General features: G+C 37.5%; 2 protein-coding genes and 1 pseudogene across 3 annotated transcripts; all 3 read right to left on the minus strand.

The window, feature by feature from the left end:
* On the minus strand, window positions 5,045–5,553 carry LOC104762139 (annotated as a pseudogene).
* LOC104762140 ((R)-specific enoyl-CoA hydratase-like) lies at window positions 7,454–8,634 on the minus strand. Of its 2 annotated transcripts, none has more exons than XM_010485373.2 (4): window positions 8,484–8,634; window positions 7,937–8,215; window positions 7,717–7,832; window positions 7,454–7,625 (listed from the first exon to the last, which is right to left on the minus strand). In XM_010485373.2, the coding sequence occupies exons 2-4, from the start codon at window positions 8,204–8,206 to the stop codon at window positions 7,493–7,495; spliced, it is 519 nt and encodes a 172-aa protein (XP_010483675.1). In that variant the 5' UTR covers window positions 8,207–8,215; window positions 8,484–8,634; the 3' UTR covers window positions 7,454–7,492. The 2 variants fall into 2 exon arrangements, with proteins under 2 accessions (XP_010483675.1, XP_010483674.1); XM_010485372.2 differs by having other exon boundaries at window positions 8,433–8,634.
* Window positions 8,715–9,903, minus strand: LOC104762141 (adenylate kinase isoenzyme 6 homolog). Its single transcript, XM_010485375.2, has 3 exons — window positions 9,558–9,903; window positions 9,095–9,240; window positions 8,715–9,011 (listed from the first exon to the last, which is right to left on the minus strand). The coding sequence occupies exons 1-3, from the start codon at window positions 9,762–9,764 to the stop codon at window positions 8,831–8,833; spliced, it is 534 nt and encodes a 177-aa protein (XP_010483677.1). The 5' UTR covers window positions 9,765–9,903; the 3' UTR covers window positions 8,715–8,830.

Consider the following 19,908-nt stretch of genomic DNA (forward strand, 5'->3'; position numbering starts at 1 on the left):
CGCAGATTCATTGGGTTAGCAAATTGTTGGGCTTTGACTTTCGTGTTGAGTTTCGGTCGGGACAGACTAATAAGGTGGCAGATGCCCTTTCCCGACGCGGCGAGGAGGCTCCTGAAGGAGAATGTGTTGTTTATGCGTTATCCGGGTCTTCTAAAGGGTTGTTTGCAAGATTAAAAGCTGAAGTAGAAAATGTTGCATCTCTCGCAGAGTTAAGAGATAAGGTTATTCGCGGGGAGATGTCATATTTGTGGGAAGTGCGTGATGGGTTGATTTTCCATAAGGGTTGTGCTTACATGTCATCTGATTCAGTTTTAGTTCATGAAGTGGTGTCTGGTTTTCACAATTTTGGCCATGAGGGAGTTCAGAAAACAATGGACCGGATTCGCCGAGACTTTTATTGGAAAGGGTGGAAGAAAACTATTCAGGATTTTATTGGCAATTGTCAGGTTTGCCAGAAAAATAAATGGGAATCATTACAACCAGCAGGTTTGCTTCAACCGCTTCCAGTTCCAACACAAATCTGGTCTGATATTTCCATGGATTTTGTTGAAGCTTTGCCAAGTGTGTCAGGAAAAACAGTTATTTTGGTCGTGGTTGATCGGTTTTTGAAATATGCACATTTCATACCCCTAAGTCATCCTTACTCTGCTGGCTCTGTGGCACAAGTTTTTTTTCGGGATATTGTTAGGCTCCATGGGATCCCAGAAACCATAGTTACAGATCAGGATAAAATTTTCCAGAGTTTGTTTTGGAGAGAGTTGTTCAGAGAGTTGGGTACAGACCTCTGTTTTACTACAGCTTATCGGCCTCAATCTGACGGGCAAACTGAAATCGTTAACCGTACGTTGGAAATGTATCTTCGATGCCTAACTGGCGACTCGCCCCGACAGTGGCTCTCCTTGCTTCCTTGGGTTGAATATTGCTATAACACTTCGTTCCATACAGGGCTTAAGGCCACGCCATTTCGAGTGGTATATGGGCGGGAACCACCTCGCCTATTGGATTATACGCCTGGCAGCTCTAGGGTCGACGCGGTTGATGTAGCATTGGAGCAGCGTGATGAGTTTTTAACTGTCGCACGTGAAAGACTCTTGGAAGCCCAACAACGCATGAAACTTACTTATGACAATGGTCATAGACTTGTGGAGTTCAATGTTGGAGACTGGGTTTGGCTCCGTATTCAGCCATAAAGACAGTTAACGGTGGCTAAGAAAGCATTTACTAAGTTGTCTCCAAAGTATTATGGGCCATTTCAGGTGCTGGATCGAATTGGTTCAGTCTCTTATCGGTTGCAACTGCCGGAAGGAACAAAAATTCACAATGTCTTCCATGTTTCCTTGCTTAAGAAACATAAGGGTATTCTGCCTAGTGATAAGCCTGAGTTACCGCCGGTGTTACTTGGCCGAGTGGCTCCGCCAACGCCCTTAAAACTCCTAAAAGCTAAGATGCGTGGAGGTTCTCGACAGGTACTGGTTCAATGGACTGCTGACGCTGTAGAAGATTCAACCTGGGAGGAGGCATTCAAATTGTATGAAGCATATCCAGAATTGGAGCTTGGGGACAAGCTTTTAATCGAGGAAGGGAGTAATGATAAGAGATATGGCATTACATATCATAGGAGGAAGCCCAAAGCCTCTTCTTAGTCGGTTATTTAGATTGCTATTGCCTTTTCTAATTGAACTAAGGTTTTGGTATTTTTACTTATTTTAGCATAAGTCGGTTGTAAGGGTTTTCCTATATAAGGAGACTCAATGATCAATAAGAAATCATCTTCCAAACAATTAACCTAATTCTCTAAGCAAGAGACTTGGGTNGAAAGTAGATGAAGCAAAAATTACGGCTATTAAAGATTGGCCTACCCCTACTTCCGTTCGAGCAGTTCGAGGATTCTTAGGATTATCTGGATATTACCGCAAGTTTATAAAAGATTACGGCATAATTGCTTCTCCTCTAACCAGTTTGCTTCGCCGCAATGGGTTCTTGTGGAATGACACGGCTGAAACAGCATTTATGTCCCTAAAAAAGGCCTTATCAGAGTCACCAGTGCTAGCTCTTCCAAAATTTTCTAATGAATTTGTGGTTGAGTGTGATGCGTCAGGGAGTGGAAAATTGGTGCGGTCTTACAACAACAAGACCCTCCGATTGCGTTTTTCAGCCGGAAACTAGCGGATAGGCATTTCAAGCTTGCGGCTGATGAACGTGAACTGATTGGGTTAGCTAAGGCGGTAATTCATTGGAGGCCTTATCTGTGGGGGCATCGTTTTTTGATTAGAACAGATCACTACAGCCTTAAGTTTATTCTAGAACAACGATTGTCCACAACGCCGCAGATTCATTGGGTTAGCAAATTGTTGGGCTTTGACTTTCGTGTTGAGTTTCGGTCGGGACAGACTAATAAGGTGGCAGATGCCCTTTCCCGACGCGGCGAGGAGGCTCCTGAAGGAGAATGTGTTGTTTATGCGTTATCCGGGTCTTCTAAAGGGTTGTTTGCAAGATTAAAAGCTGAAGTAGAAAATGTTGCATCTCTCGCAGAGTTAAGAGATAAGGTTATTCGCGGGGAGATGTCATATTTGTGGGAAGTGCGTGATGGGTTGATTTTCCATAAGGGTTGTGCTTACATGTCATCTGATTCAGTTTTAGTTCATGAAGTGGTGTCTGGTTTTCACAATTTTGGCCATGAGGGAGTTCAGAAAACAATGGACCGGATTCGCCGAGACTTTTATTGGAAAGGGTGGAAGAAAACTATTCAGGATTTTATTGGCAATTGTCAGGTTTGCCAGAAAAATAAATGGGAATCATTACAACCAGCAGGTTTGCTTCAACCGCTTCCAGTTCCAACACAAATCTGGTCTGATATTTCCATGGATTTTGTTGAAGCTTTGCCAAGTGTGTCAGGAAAAACAGTTATTTTGGTCGTGGTTGATCGGTTTTTGAAATATGCACATTTCATACCCCTAAGTCATCCTTACTCTGCTGGCTCTGTGGCACAAGTTTTTTTTCGGGATATTGTTAGGCTCCATGGGATCCCAGAAACCATAGTTACAGATCAGGATAAAATTTTCCAGAGTTTGTTTTGGAGAGAGTTGTTCAGAGAGTTGGGTACAGACCTCTGTTTTACTACAGCTTATCGGCCTCAATCTGACGGGCAAACTGAAATCGTTAACCGTACGTTGGAAATGTATCTTCGATGCCTAACTGGCGACTCGCCCCGACAGTGGCTCTCCTTGCTTCCTTGGGTTGAATATTGCTATAACACTTCGTTCCATACAGGGCTTAAGGCCACGCCATTTCGAGTGGTATATGGGCGGGAACCACCTCGCCTATTGGATTATACGCCTGGCAGCTCTAGGGTCGACGCGGTTGATGTAGCATTGGAGCAGCGTGATGAGTTTTTAACTGTCGCACGTGAAAGACTCTTGGAAGCCCAACAACGCATGAAACTTACTTATGACAATGGTCATAGACTTGTGGAGTTCAATGTTGGAGACTGGGTTTGGCTCCGTATTCAGCCATAAAGACAGTTAACGGTGGCTAAGAAAGCATTTACTAAGTTGTCTCCAAAGTATTATGGGCCATTTCAGGTGCTGGATCGAATTGGTTCAGTCTCTTATCGGTTGCAACTGCCGGAAGGAACAAAAATTCACAATGTCTTCCATGTTTCCTTGCTTAAGAAACATAAGGGTATTCTGCCTAGTGATAAGCCTGAGTTACCGCCGGTGTTACTTGGCCGAGTGGCTCCGCCAACGCCCTTAAAACTCCTAAAAGCTAAGATGCGTGGAGGTTCTCGACAGGTACTGGTTCAATGGACTGCTGACGCTGTAGAAGATTCAACCTGGGAGGAGGCATTCAAATTGTATGAAGCATATCCAGAATTGGAGCTTGGGGACAAGCTTTTAATCGAGGAAGGGAGTAATGATAAGAGATATGGCATTACATATCATAGGAGGAAGCCCAAAGCCTCTTCTTAGTCGGTTATTTAGATTGCTATTGCCTTTTCTAATTGAACTAAGGTTTTGGTATTTTTACTTATTTTAGCATAAGTCGGTTGTAAGGGTTTTCCTATATAAGGAGACTCAATGATCAATAAGAAATCATCTTCCAAACAATTAACCTAATTCTCTAAGCAAGAGACTTGGGTTAAAGGAAGCAAAGGAAGTTAAGCTTTCAATCTCTTTGTTCTCTTTGGTTCTCTTTGTTCTTGAGCATATACTACAGGGGTTACTACTAGAGCTAAGGCTAAGGCTTTGGCTCATAACAATGGGTCATGCCTTCTTCAAGAAACCATTCAAGTTTGATTCATCTAAGAAAATCTCTTTTTCAACTCATTTTGTGTGCGCGTTGGTGCCTAAACCAGGAGCTGATGGTGGCCATGGTATCGCCTTTGTTGTATCTTCTTCCATAGACTTCACACAAGCATATCCAACTCAGTACTTGGGACTTTTCAACATCTCAACAAATGGATCTCCTTCTTCTCAGCTTCTAGCTATTGAGCTTGATACAGTTTAAAGCGCAGAGTTTGATGATATCGACAAGAATCATGTCGGTATAAACATCAACAGTCTGAATTCTGTAGAGTCTGCTTCAGCCTCTTACTTTTCAGACACTAAAGGGAAGAATCAAAGCATCAAGCTCTTAAGTGGAGACCCTATACAAATCAAAGCATCTACTCCGGTTTTGCTGGATTCAGTCTTCAATTCAAGGAGCTCATTAGCACCCTCAAGCTCTCCTCCTTCCCCACATAACTCCATGTTTGTTACTACGATCACATACGGAGATGGAAGGTGAGAGTCTAAGAACTTTCTTGGTTCTTCAATATACTATGGTTTCAGACAATGTAAATGGATCTTTGTATATTGGTTTAGTACGTTCTCAACGTGTTTTAATGTGAATCTGTGATTAATAAAATTCAGAAGGTTTGTAGCAATAAGTTTCATTTAAACTAATGAAAACTTGTAAGCACTACAAGTTTCAGACCAGCAGAAATGAGAAAAAACAAAAACACACAAACAAACAAAAAAACAGAACATAGAAACAGAGTCATAGTTTAAGCAGCAACAGGTGATCCATTAGTGAGAAGCTTAGTGTTATTTCTTCCTTGTTCAATCTCCTTGAGCATTTCCAAAGGCGTTGCAGAAGATCCATCCTTTGGACTTCTAGGACCATCAGCACCATCACAATCCTAATCTCGTACTCATCCACATCACCTTTCTTCAGAACCTGGAGAGAGTTAAGAGGCGATGAACAAGAAGAAGTAGTAGCAGTAGCAGTGGTGGCGACATTAGTGTGATGACTCTTTTCTTTGGATTTTGGTGACTGAACAATCCACATAAGATTGTAACCTTTGGTCTTATGCAGTAATATTACAACAAAAGTGACCAAAAGCTGGATTATCCAAGGTAAGGTTATGAGTAACGTTCCGGTTATGGAAAAGAATTTGATGTAACCAAAGTTGTGGTTTTTGGTGGTGGAGAGACTGAACAAGAGGATTCCAGTGAGAGTGATCCAGAGAGAGTTAATGAGGATTGATCTAAAACTAATACCTCTTTTTTCCATTTTTTCTCTCTCGTTTTTGTTTCGTCTGAGAAAAAAAGGGACTTGAATGGCTGTAGATTTTGAACCAGTTTTTAGTTTTTGATTTGGTAAAAACTAGTTAATTAGCCAAGATTCTAGGAAAGTAGATTAAGATTTCCTAAATAATAGAAAACTAGATTTTAAGTGATTTTGCTTATTTGTTTATAGATTCCAAAACCCAAATTTTGTGGATTTCTAAAACAAATTTACGTTACATTTAAGAAAAAAAGCCCAAAACAATAAGTTAAAAAATAATAACTTAAAAACGTTTAAAATATATATATATATATATAAAAAATAAAAATAAAAACTAAACAAGTTACCATTTAAGATTTTGTAAAACTAAAATCTAGACCAAAAATCAAAAACTAAAAGTTAAAATCAAAAAGCCAAAATCTAAACGCCAAAAACTATAAACCAATTAAAAACTGCAAAACATTTATGGCCAAAGTCTAAGGAGGTATTGGTTTAGGATTTAATGAGAATTTTAATGATTTTAAAAGTTATGTAAAATATGTTGTTATTCAATCAAGACTTTTTAAAACTTTTAAAAATTTGGTGTTATTAGTTGTAGATTTGTAAAAAGTTAAGTTAAATTTTCATAAATCTAGTGTTATTGGATTAGGATTTTTATCAAGTCATTAAAACAAAAGAATCTTGAATTGTTAATGCAGAGTGATCGGTGGCTACGACGAATCTTTTCCGACGACGGGAGACGAAACTGATGACAAAGACGACGATGGAGTCGATTTGTGCCGGATTTGTCGATCGCCGGAGCTACCAGACAACTCCTTGAGGTATTCGCGTGCGTGTAGAGGCTCCATCAACTATGTTAAATCATTTCGAAGTTAAAAAGATTCTGAAAATTAGAAAGTGCTGTTAGTGGATATACTTTAGGTTGTTAAGTAGTTTAGATATTTCTATTGGGATGTTTTTTTTTTATAACTCAGGATAAAATTTAGTGCCTTAATATATGGATATGATCATAAATATGAGAGTTGCAAAATATTTGATAGAATATGTAAGTTACTAAAATATGTGAAAAAAAATCATAAAAATAAATTTATTTTGATGTTTTTGGTTTGAATAAATGACAGGAACTTCAAGCTAACCAAATTGTAATTTTAAATATATATTTTGTTCTCTCTTAAAACGAAATATGTATTCAGCTATTTCTCTATAAATATTTAGAAATTTTATATATTAAAATATATTTTAGTTTATTATAATTAGAGTGAAATTACAAAACAAATTAATAATCATATTATGTGAATTATTTCTATTAAAGTGAAGAAATAAAACAGAAAATTATTATTGGAAATTATGGTTAAGAAGTAGAAGAAAAATTGAACATCTTATAAATATATTATTTTGATTCAAGTTGTTTTTTTACAGATGTTAACTCTTTAGGTGACATGTGTCAAGTTCTAGAAGAAAGTTTTAGAGTAAACTCAATATTAAAATATACTTTAGTTTATTATAATTAGAATGAAATTACAAAAGAATTAATAATCATATTATGTGAATTATTTCTATTAAATAAAACACAAAAAAAATATTATTGGAAATTATGATTTAAAAGTAGAAGAAAAATTGAATATCTTATAATATATTACTTTAATTCAAGTTATTTTTTTTTACAAATAATAACTTTTAGGTGACAGATGTCAAGTTCTGGAATAAAATTTTAGAATGAACTATTCTTTATTATACTCCTTCCGTTTTAAAATAAAAGATATTTTAGCTAAAAATACGCATAACAAGGAATGTCTACTTTTAAAAAGTTTAACCAATCATAAACAAGATTGCATAAAATAAATATTTAGAAAATATGAAATTAATTAAAAAATTGTCTAGAAAGTTGAAAATATCTTATATTTTGAAACAAAACAAGACCTATAACATCTTATATTATGAAACACTAAACAGAGGGAGTATAAGATTCGGAAGGACTTGGCTGCAACATTTCAAGGGTTGGTAAAACTGCAGTAGCTTCACCATCGAGAACAACAGTTTCGTTGTGATTCTTGAAGCATTTAGTTGAGAATTTGACACTAACAAAACGAAATGAGAGTCAAGTTATGACAAAGGAAAAGAAATAAATATGTTTTTTCTTTGTATTCCAGTGGGTTTAGAATAGCTTACATGTACTTATTCTTGGTTGCTCTTAAAGCTGTGGCTTGAACCAGTCCGAGAATTTCATCACCTACGTAAACCGGTGACCGAAAATGCAGACTTTGAGATACATATACTGCTCCAGGCTGCAACAAAAGTGTTAGTTCATGTTTCTGTAACTCTGTAAAATCAAGTATTAGGACAGGTCCAAGGTAAAATATGACTGCAAACTAAAAAGTAGAGAACTTACGAAATGGGCAGAGATAATACGAGGAAACATGGAAGAAACAAGCATCCCGTGGACAAGACGATTCTCAAATCCGGCTTTACGTGCAGATTCTGGATCGAAATGAAGTGGGTTCCAATCATGGCTCACCTCAGCATAGGCCTTAACATCTTCACTTGAGAATACTCTTGTTTCTCTTAAAACATCTCCTACTTTAAGTAGTGTCTTTGAAGTAACTGATGAGAAACACCTCGAAACAAGAAGATATGTAGGGAGAAACGTTTTCGTCAGCATTGTTTTCACCTGCAAAGAAGGGGAACAGATCAAACTCTAAGATCTACCTAAACATACAAAAACCTTTCTCACTGAGTCATTTTGTCGAACAGCTTATAGACACACCGTTGAAAGTCAAAAGATTAAAACTTTGCCAATTTTATTCCCCAATTGCTAACAACATGTGATCAGATGCTTATCCTTATAATCAAAATTGTAAGAAACAATGAAGAAAAGAGGAATTAACCTCGTCAACTAAGAGAAGACAGAGACTTTTCTCCTTCAAGTTTAATCGTACCCTTACTTGTTTCGCTGCTTCGAGCTCCGGACGTGATTAAATTGTGACTAAATTGAAACACGCATTGAAGTCTATTGACTCTTTAAGGAATAATAGTATGATCCACAGATCCAGGTTAAGTATCTTAAATCATGTTTAATTTAGAACAAACACAGGCTCTCACATTTGTAAAGATGAAAACTTTTTTCTTTTCATTAAATATTAAAAAAAAAAGAGCATACACAAGCTGAATTGTGCTTCAGAGACTATCAGTATATAAAATGCAAGCAAGATCCGAGACTCAGAATCCATATAATGAAACTACTAAAAAAACTGAAACTTGTAAACCATTACAGATGCATTGATCATCAGGGTCGCCAAGCTGTAATCCAATCAGTCAGACTCGCAACATTTTGAGTTATATCTTCGATTGTGTTGCTTTGTAGCGGGATGACTTTTGACGCTAGATAACTTTTCTTTGCTTCTTCGAGCAGGACTTGGTACATTTCGCATTCAAGGTTGTTACTAAGCTTGATTCCTGAATAACCCCTGTTTTGGTTGACAACACAATCAGAACCTCCTGAAAGCAAAACAACTCTTAATGAAGAGAGAGACGAAATCGATTTACTGACCTCTTAGTTAAACGGTCATACAAAAGGGAGTTCTCAGTTTGAAGCACCACAACACGATCAAACCATCGCTCTGGAAAGAAATCACAGCCATGGTAGTCCACAATGTTACCTCCTCCTTGCATTACATCTTCCAGCTCATCACACACCTGGTCCAAGTTAAAACACAATTAGCTAAGAAAGGCTTGTCTCATGCCAACCAAATGATTTGAATGGCCAATAAGAAAGTAACATCAAGATTAGCTACTAGCAAAGTAACAGATTACAATGTAAGGACTAAGGTTCCAAAGAGTAAAGCTTTATCTATGGCCAATTCAATTACACAACTTATGACCAAAGTTGAAACAAGCAGCTAAGACAATTCCACACAAAGAAGCTGAGATGTAAAACGAAATCAAACAAAGATAAATTTGAGTGATAAGGAAATTAGGAATTAGGGATTTGGGGGTTGGAGTACGAAACTCACCAAGTCTTCGTTGATGATGTGACACTTGAACTGACTGTCCCAGCCATCGTGCAAGTTCTTTTCTTTGACGAGATCTCCGATGCAAATATACTTGAGATTCGTGGCTTCGGCGAGAGCAGCAGCCGTCGTCGATTTGCCGGTTCCTGGAGTTCCCGTTATTAGTAGGTTCGGCCTTAGACGACTTGTCCCATCGTTAGCCCCCGCCATGTGATAATTCCTTAACTAGACCTTAAAAAATCTCAGATTTGCCGGCGAAGATGATTGAAAGTGAACAAGACGCGCAGAGACGGGTAGGGTTTTACTGTTTTATCACAAAATCAGAAGGACCGTTAAAAAGATGGATGGCAAAGATCTAACGGTGTTAAATAAAACACAATTAAGTGCGGCGCTATATAATAAATATAGCCTGAAGTTATTTTCTTGGAAATTATATTAGGTCAAGATTAATAACGTGTATCATACTTTACTTGTAAGTACAAGATTGTATCCAGGCCAAAAGGCCCAAAAACTCGTAAACGTTGAGTGTGCATTTCGATCTTTGTTCTCACACTCTTCAGCAAATTGAAATCAGCAAGATTCAATACACAGATTAGCGATTATCAATCATTCAATCTCAAATACATAAGCCAGATGGCCCAGATCGATAGGTTACACTTACATGTTGCACGCACTCAATGTACTATAATTCTTTTGACTTGCTCTTAAACTATTCAAGAATTTCAATAATTAAACTATTAGTTTGACTTAAACCTTAAAAAAAATACTTAGAGATGTGCATTCACACACTACAGCTACAGATTTACCCGTTCAAGTGTGAAGGCGGTTGAGAAAATATAAAAGAGACAAGTATTAATGTCGACAACTCGTTATCTGATCCATACTGACTTACTGAGTCTACGATAATGGTTTTTTTTTCTTAAGAACCTTTCTTTTCTATATCATTAAAATATTAAACCTTTTTTTAGCTTTTAACACCTATTTATATAGAAACTACAGAGAAAGAGTTATACAAAGTCTGGAATATGCCCTACCTCTAACCTCTTGTAACTCGCATGGTTATGCGAAGCCTCAGTGCATATGAGTAATGAGTGACGAGTTCGATTAGGGTATTCATTATATGCTGTCGATTCAGGAGTTGAATCCATGACAGAGTACAACTCACGCTTACGCTTAGTTAATCTTAATCTTTTTTGGAGATTAAAAAGCTATAAATTGTAAAAGACAAAATGGTGATCACGAGAAGTCAATGGAATGAAGTAGTTAAAGCAAGAATTAGAAGCAACGATGAAGTCGTCACCATTTTACACATTATTATGACATATCGCATTACGAAATCTCTCGCGCTCTCTCTCTCCCTCCCTCTTTTTATTTATTAAAACATAAACACACTTCACAGGAATCCGTTTATATATATATCTACCAAACATAGTTGAACCTGAAGGACCACCGCAACCAACGGAGTCAAAAATCGTATCCCTATTCTTTACTTTTCCCCTTTCAACAAATTATTTTCAAGAAAACCTAATCAAAAGAAAAAAGCAAAACGAAAGATATCTTTGATGGAGAAAAATACTAAGAAAGAAAAGCTAAATGGATTCCTTGCAATGCTGATCGGAAGCCTATGGAAGAGGAAGAAGAGTACGCAAGAAGAAAAAGTTGCAGCTAACAACAAAACGAAACAAGAAGAAGAAAAAGCGGCTGTTAACATTAAACTTAAAAAAGAAGAAGAAGAAAAAGCGGCTGCTAAAGGCAAGTCACCTGCACAGTACTACGAGGAAAAATTGCATGATGTTACGTTGGATGATGATTACAAATGGATGTTCTCACCGCATATTATTCAGGGCCAGTTTAATAGTTGCGTTGAACCCTCTCAGCGTCCACCCCGCGGGACTAAGGCTGACAATTTCAATAAGGTGAAGACATTTGTTTTGAGTGTAGTTCAAAGCAACAGCAACAACAGTCAAAAGAAGAAAAAGTCTGAAACCTCTTAACAAAATTAAAAGTCTATCCTTTTACTACACGAACGTTATACAAATACTCTGTGTTTATATATATATATATATATATATATATATATATATACTAGGACATTTGTCATAAATACCACTAAAATAAGCTTTTATTCCAAAAATACCATAATTTAGTTTTTTTTCCAAAAATACCACAAAAATATATTTTTTTCCAAAAATACCATTTCTAATACTAAAAAATAATTCCTAAATTATAAATACTAAACCTTACCCCTAAAAACTATACGCTAAAACTAAATTTGTCAACCCAAACATAAAAAAAAAAATTCTACATCCTTAAAATTCAATTTTTTTGTGTTTGTGGTAATTTTGGAAAAACAAACTTTTGTGGTATTTTTGGAAAAAAAAACTAAAATGTGGTATTTTAGAAAAAAAAACTTTTTAGTGGTATTTAAAGGAATTTCTCTTAGAAATTGTTAGAAATAATTTTTGTATATACTTTTTTTTTTGCAATTCTCAAAAATAACACCAGTTTAAATTTTTATTCCAAAACTAGTATACACTTAAAAATAACTTTTTTTTTCTTTGTTAACTTTCTGGAACTTCTGAGAGAGAAAAGTTAGATATTATTTTTATTTTCCTTAATCGGATTAGTTTTTGTTTTTGCTTTCCGATCTCCTTTTGCCTTTTGCCTTTTATCTTTAGTTTTAGTTAGTATTTAGAGATAAGATTTTACTAGTTCCAGTCTAATCTATAACATCAGCAAACCAAATAGTAATTAGGAGTAGTCGAATTTATGAGAGTTAACATGAGCTCTCTCGACTTCTCTTTCAATATATTAGATCTTTCACGGAAATTCATTAAGACTGGTTTTTACAAGAGTAATCACCTAGAGTTCTGAGACCATGGCAAAAGGAATAAAAACAAAGAAACATAATTGGGAAATCATCAAGAGTGAAATCAAGGTAACCAAAGCAACATCAAATTGCGGAAACGCTTTCTATGACCTCTTGCTAAGATTATATTTCGAATCTCCCAGTCCAAAAGATTGAAAGTATTGGCTGGTGGCAGAGAGAGAAGATGATGGACCTTATTGTTTCGTTGCTTCCAGATGTGGTAAATTGTTGCATGTGCCACGATTTTCCTAAGCAATGACGGGGCTACCTAAGAAGAAGCTCGAATCCAAGAGAGAATCTCTGGCCATGATGAGATGCGAAGTCTTCTGTTTGGATCAATTCTTGAGAGAACAAGTCGCCAGATGGCTGAGGCATAGTTGCAAGATAGAAACAAGTGATCTCTGGACTCGATGTCTGAGTCACAGAGAGTGCAGGATAGCGATGGAGAAATAACCCAAGAGGACAACCGTTTCTTAGTTGGTAGTCTGTTTAGGTGTGACACCCAGAAGTTGAAAGCTTGTCTTGGAACCAAAAATTTAAACCACACCAGATCAGACCACTCTTTTTCCTCCATCCGTGGTCTTAGAGCATTCCAAGTCCGTGAAGAAGAGAAACCCTTACACTTGAAGGTTTCTGATTCAATTCCTGATTTGATCTTGGTTAGACGTAACCGGAGTCAAGAAGAGTTGGATTGGGTGGTTATCTCCGGTTTAGAGGAATGTGACTAAACCAGAAAGAAGAAGCCAAATGCGAAACTTCTAACTGCAGTGGAGGGTTCGTTGGTATATATAAAGATGCTGAGTTTTCTTATTTTTTAAGCTTCTTCTTCTTTTGTATCGGTTCTGAGTTTGTTCAAGTGTGAGGAAAACTTAGAGAGAGAGTTCACCATTGTTGTAAGCTCGAGCTTGAGCTGAGATTCACCTTGCTTGATAGTGAATTTGCCGGATTGATTCGGCTCCGGATGTAGGCTTGATCACACCGATCTCGCTGAACCGGGTTAACAATTGTGTGTCTTGTGTTCTTGTTTTCTTTATCTTCATTCTTTGATTTCACATTGATTTCGATTGAGAGAGTGATTCGTGAGATTTGTGAGACCAATTCATATTGTTCTTGATTCGAATCGTAACAGATTGGTATCAGAGCTTGGTTCGCTCGTCAATCTCAATCGATCGATGGCAACAACTACGAGAGTAGAGATCAAGGTGTTCAATGGAGATAGCGATTTCTCGCTATGGAAGATCAGAGTATTGGCGCAGCTTGGGGTTCTTGGTTTAAAGAGTATCCTAACTGATTTTACTCTGACGAAGACTGTTCCGGTAACGAAGGATGAAGAAAAAAAGATTTCTCCAGAGGAATCATCAGAGTCGTCATCATCACAAACTAAGGAGGTACCAGATCCAATCAAGATCGATAAATCACAGCAAGCTTTGACAATTATCATTAATCATGTTGGCGATAAGGTACTTAGGAAGATTAATCACTGTGAGACAGCAGCTGAGATGTGGGCATTGTTGAATAAACTGTATATGGAAACTTCTCTACCAAATCGAATTTATGTGCAGTTGAACTTCTATTCGTTTAAAATGGTTGATGCTCAGACTATCGATCAAAACGTTGATGACTTCTTGAAGATTGTTGCTGAACTTGGTAGCTTGGAGATACAGGTGTCAGAGGAAGTGCAAGCTATATTGCTGTTGAATTCTTTACCAGCTAGTTATGGTCAACTCAAGCATACACTCAAGTACGGTAACAAGAGTTTGTCAGTTCAAGATGTTGTTTCTTCGGCTAAATCCTTAGAACGAGAGCTGGCAGAGTCAAAGGAGTCAGTAAGGTCTACATCCGCTGTTTTGTACACAACTGAAAGGGGAAGACCTCAGCAGAGAAGTCAGCAGAGTGGTTTTACAAGTAAGAGTAGAAGTCGATCAGGCTCAAGATCGAAGGTCACCTGTTGGTTCTGTAAGAAGACTGGGCACCTGAAGAAAGACTGTTATGCTAGAAAAAGGAAAATGGAGAATGAAGGCCAAAACGAAGCAGGAGTTATTACAGATAAGTTGGTATTCTCAGAAGCTTTGAGTGTTAACAATCAACTGGTTAAAGATCTGTGGATTCTTGATTCTGGATGTACATCTCATATGACATCTAGAAGGGATTGGTTCAGTAGTTTTGATGAAAATGGTGGAACGACTATTTTACTTGGTGATAATCATTCAGTGGAGTCTCAAGGTCAAGGTTCTATTCGTATTGAAGCTAATGGCGGGTCAATCAAGGTTTTGAATAATGTCAAGTATGTTCCAAATCTGAGAAGAAACCTTATTTCTACTGGTACTCTTGACAGGCTTGGGTATAAGCATGAAGGTGGAGATGGAAAGGTGAGGTATTATAAGCACAATATAACTGCTTTGTCTGGAATACTGCAAAATGGTTTGTACATTCTTGAAGGTAAGACAGTTATCAGTGAGAATTGTAATGCAGAGGGCAGAACAGATAGTACAGTGTTATGGCATAGTAGGCTTGGTCATATGAGCCTTAACAACATGAAGATTCTGACTGGTAAGGGATTATTACAGAAGAATGACATTAAGGATTTGGCATTTTGTGAGCACTGTGTTATGGGGAAATCGAAGAAACTAAGCTTTAATGTTGGTAAACATACTACTGAAGATGTGTTGGGATATGTTCATGCAGATCTATGGGGCTCACCAAATGTCACTCCATCATTATCAGGAAAACAGTACTTCTTATCGATTATAGATGATAAGACCAGAAAGGTATGGCTTATGTTTCTTAAGACTAAAGATGAGACATTTGACCGTTTTTGTGAGTGGAAGGAACTGGTTGAGAATCAAGTTGGTAAGAAGGTAAAAATTCTTAGAACTGATAATGGTTTAGAGTTCTGTAACTCTAAGTTTGATGAGTTTTGTAAGAAGAATGGTATTGAAAGACATAGGACTTGTACTTATACTCCAGAACAGAATGGAGTAGCTGAAAGAATGAATAGAACCCTTATGGAGAAGGTCCGGTGTTTGTTGAATGAATCTGGTCTGGAAGAAAAGTTTTGGGCTGAGGCTGCATCTACTGCTGCATATCTGATAAATCGATCACCAGCATCTGCAATAGATCATAATGTTCCTGAAGAGTTGTGGTTAAACAGAAAACCTGGATATAAGCATTTAAGAAGGTTTGGATCAATCGCTTATGTGCATCAAGATCAGGGAAAGCTTAAACCAAGAGCTTTAAAAGGAGTGTTTCTGGGCTATCCTCAAGGAACTAAGGGGTATAAAGTTTGGTTGCTTGAGGAGTTGAAATGTGTGATCAGTCGAAATGTCATGTTTCACGAAGAGATGATGTACAAGGAGTTGACAGGTAAAGTTCAGAATGAAAAGACGACTGAGGTTAAAGGTGATAAGGTGTTACTTGAGTTTGGTAAACTAGGGCTGGAACAAGGAGAAAGTTCAAATTCAGGTGGAGCTAATATAGAGGAAGTGAGTGACTCAGAAACAGAGTATTTCGAGCCTGAGGAAGAAGCACACGCACCGGTTGCAAGCTTAAAGCATTATCAGTTGGCAAGAGATAGAGTACGAAGAGAGATTAAAGCTCCAGCCAAGTTATCAGATTATTCACAGTTTGCATTTGCATTAATAACTGCAGAAGAGGTAGTTTGTGAAGATCCTAAATGTTATCATGAGGCTATCACAGACAAGCACAGTAAAGAGTGGGATGCAGGAATGTCAGATGAGATGAGTTCCTTAAAGAAAAATGGAACTTGGGAAGTCGTGAATAGACCTGAGAACGAAAAGGTTATTGATTGTAGATGGCTTTACAAGAAGAAGCCTGGCATTCCTGGTGTAGAACCTGAAAGATATAAAGCTAGATTAGTAGCAAGGGGCTTTACACAAAGAGAAGGAATCGACTATCAGGAAGTGTTTGCACCAGTGGTGAAACACATATCCATCAGAACCCTAATGTCATTGGTTGTCAAAGACAATCTTGAGCTTGAACAGATGGATGTTAAAACCGCTTTCCTTCATGGAGAGCTTGATCAACCGTTGTATATGGAACAACCTGAGGGTTATGAGGAGAATCCAGGTAAAGATCAAGTTTGTTTGCTGAAGAAATCATTATACGGACTTAAGCAGGCACCTAGACAATGGAACAAGAGGTTTAATGCCTTCATGATCAAACAAGAGTTCAACAGGAATGACTATGATCAGTGTGTATATGTTAAAGAGGTATGTTCTGGAGAACTTGTCTACTTACTGTTATATGTAGACGACATGTTGCTTGCGGCTAAGAGTATAACTGAGATAAATAAGCTCAAGGAAGGATTAAGTAGGGAATTTGAGATGAAGGATATGGGTGCAGCAAGTAGAATCCTAGGGATTGATATAACTAGAAACAGAAAAGGAGGAACTCTGACCTTATCTCAATCTGGTTATTTGGAGAAGGTGTTAAAACGGTTTAATATGAGTAAAGCTCATGCTGTGGATACTCCAATTGGGGCACATTTTAAACTGAAAGCTGTTAAGAATGAAAGTGAGTGTGTAAATCTTGATAAAACTCCTTATGCAAGTGCAGTCGGAAGTGTGATGTATGCCATGGTGGGTACTCGACCTGATATTGCTCATGCTGTTGGTTTGGTGAGTAGGTTTATGAGTAAACCTGGCCATGTTCACTGGGAAGCTGTTAAATGGTTGCTGAGATATTTGAGAGGAGCTAGTGATTTGAATCTGACATTTACTAAGGGTAATGATCTGAAGATAGAAGGTTTCGGTGATTCAGATTATGCAGGCGATCTCGTTCGAAGAAGGTCAACTGGTGGTTATGTGTTTACAGTTGGAGGAAACACTGTAAGTTGGAAATCGAGTTTGCAGGCTGTTGTTGCATTATCAACAACTGAAGCTGAGTATATGGCACTTACCGAGGCTGTGAAAGAAGCTCTGTGGCTGAAAGGGTTGCTTGAAGATATGGGTTATAGTCAAGAGAAAATCACAGTTTGGAGTGATTCACAGTCTGCAATATGCTTATCGAAAAACAACACTTTCCACGAGAGGACAAAGCATATTGGTGTGAAGTACAATTTCATCAGAGACATTATAGAATCTGGGGAGGTTGATGTTCAGAAGATTCACACTTCAGTGAATCCTGCAGACATGCTTACAAAAGGCATTCCTGTGCAAAAGCTTAAGGCAGCTTTAGAGTTTCTAAAGTTGCTCAAGCACAAATAAGATGTGATATCATCTTTGCTGAAGGTTAAATCCAAGTTAGTGCAAGTTCATTGAGCAAGAGAGGAATCGAATCAAGGTGGAGTGTTGAAGGTTTCTGATTCAATTCCTGATTTGATCTTGGTTAGACGTAACCGGAGTCAAGAAGAGTTGGATTGGGTGGTTATCTCCGGTTTAGAGGAATGTGACTAAACCAGAAAGAAGAAGCCAAATGCGAAACTTCTAACTGCAGTGGAGGGTTCGTTGGTATATATAAAGATGCTGAGTTTTCTTATTTTTTAAGCTTCTTCTTCTTTTGTATCGGTTCTGAGTTTGTTCAAGTGTGAGGAAAACTTAGAGAGAGAGTTCACCATTGTTGTAAGCTCGAGCTTGAGCTGAGATTCACCTTGCTTGATAGTGAATTTGCCGGATTGATTCGGCTCCGGATGTAGGCTTGATCACACCGATCTCGCTGAACCGGGTTAACAATTGTGTGTCTTGTGTTCTTGTTTTCTTTATCTTCATTCTTTGATTTCACATTGATTTCGATTGAGAGAGTGATTCGTGAGATTTGTGAGACCAATTCATATTGTTCTTGATTCGAATCGTAACAGTACTTAAGGGAACTGGGACATTGGTAAGGTGAGCATGGATCGCTGAAGTAGCGTCTGATCTTGGAGAAGGTAGTATCCAACCCTCATGATTGAAGGCCTCTTTAACCTTTGCAGTCAATGGGAGACTTAGCTGACTCGGTCCAGCAGGACCTAACGATTTTATAAGTGGTCCCAAGGGCGTCCAAGAACCAAACCAAAAGCTTGCTAAATAACCGTTACCCACAATGACTTTGACAAACAATTCAGCCACTGATTTTAATCGAAGAATAGTTTTCCAAATCCAAGAGTCTGAAGGTGATGCATTTCCTCTCTCTCTCTTTCTCTCATTTTTATAAAATCTAAAACGTTTAAACCTTTATATTAATTATATTTTTGAAAATATTTTTTTGTCAAAAATAAGAACCCAAATTAGAATTCTACATAATATATTGTTTAAAAAATATAAGAGTCTCAAAATTATATACCCCTATTGGACTTGCTATTAGTATCTGAAATATATATATTTTAGTAAGTTTTGTATAATTTTTTTTATTTAAAATTTAAACTATAAATAAACACAGAATACATTATGCTCAGACATGTGTCAAACAAATTTTTCACAAAGTTCTCAAAGTGTTTCATTTGAGAGAATCACTTTTTCAGTATTTTATATTTTTTGTGGCTCTCACGGTTAAATGAACGTTTGGCCTATTATTATTATAAAAAAAAAATGTTTGGTTTTTCATTATAAAAATGCGTCATTTTGAAAAAATTGGGCCTTTTCATATTTCTTTTTTGCTAAAAACTAGGCATTTTCGAAGTATTATTTTTAAGACTATCGATAATTTTAAAACATTTTGGACTTTGTTTAGATAAAAAATTGTCAAAAAAATAATAGCCAGAGCTTATATGAGTCGGGCATTGCACCTCTGCCCACCTTATATGAGTCGGGCATGCATGTCTTAAGCCAGAGCTTGGGGGAAATGAATGACAGTACGTACTGAAGTGATCCATCTTCCAGAACATCATAGGATTTCAGGATAGCGAGGGAATAACAAAGGAGCTCGTAAATGGGTTTGCGGGAAGAAAGCCTAAAAAGAGACCGAGTCAATACAAAGTCGAGACGTTACGAAGTAAATGCAACATCGAAACAGACAAATTGTGTTGTTATATAGTTTGTTCTACAATACTCATCATCATGGAGGAGAGCAAAACGATGGCTAAACCTAAATGTACATGGTGAGTGGATTGGTGATTGTTTTTATTTATTTTTCTTTATGGTTCCTATATTCCTATTAGATTTCCAACTAATGATGTCTTGATTGCATACGGTATCTTTTTGTGGTTCGGCAGGTCCAAGAAGCAAATACTTTACGTCATCATCATCATGCACATAATCATCGTGTTGGCCGTTCTTGCAGCGGTCGTGTACATAAGGCTAAACAAGATCCCCTTAAACGACGACCAGATTTTTTGGGGAAGTTTTATGTTTCTCTTCTTCATCATTGGCGCTAGTGCCGAGCCCGAGGCACCCTCAGATGCCAGTTTCTTCGTTACTGAATGCCTGAGTGATGTCGTTGGGATTGCTCTCGTCGTCTTTCTCCTCTATTGTATCTCTCCCATACTCGCTCTCTATGTCGGATTACCCTCTTCCATTGGGTTCATCGTTGCCCTTTGCTGTGGCTGTCTAT

The sequence above is a fragment of the Camelina sativa genome, chromosome 18 (assembly GCF_000633955.1).
Source record: "Camelina sativa cultivar DH55 chromosome 18, Cs, whole genome shotgun sequence".
NCBI lineage: Eukaryota > Viridiplantae > Streptophyta > Magnoliopsida > Brassicales > Brassicaceae > Camelina > Camelina sativa.

Coding starts and splice junctions, on each gene's coding strand:
- LOC104762140 (XM_010485373.2), bottom strand. CDS start 8,206: ATGCTGACGAAAACGTTTCTCCCTACATATCTTCTTGTTTCGAGGTGT. Junction 7,833..7,936: donor GTATTATCTCTGCCCATTTC/GTAAGTTCTCTA, acceptor CTTTTGTTGCAG/CCTGGAGCAGTATATGTATC. Junction 7,626..7,716: donor GCAACCAAGAATAAGTACAT/GTAAGCTATTCT, acceptor TCGTTTTGTTAG/TGTCAAATTCTCAACTAAAT.
- LOC104762141 (XM_010485375.2), bottom strand. CDS start 9,764: ATGGCGGGGGCTAACGATGGGACAAGTCGTCTAAGGCCGAACCTACTA. Junction 9,241..9,557: donor ACATCATCAACGAAGACTTG/GTGAGTTTCGTA, acceptor AACTTGGACCAG/GTGTGTGATGAGCTGGAAGA. Junction 9,012..9,094: donor TATGACCGTTTAACTAAGAG/GTCAGTAAATCG, acceptor CAACCAAAACAG/GGGTTATTCAGGAATCAAGC.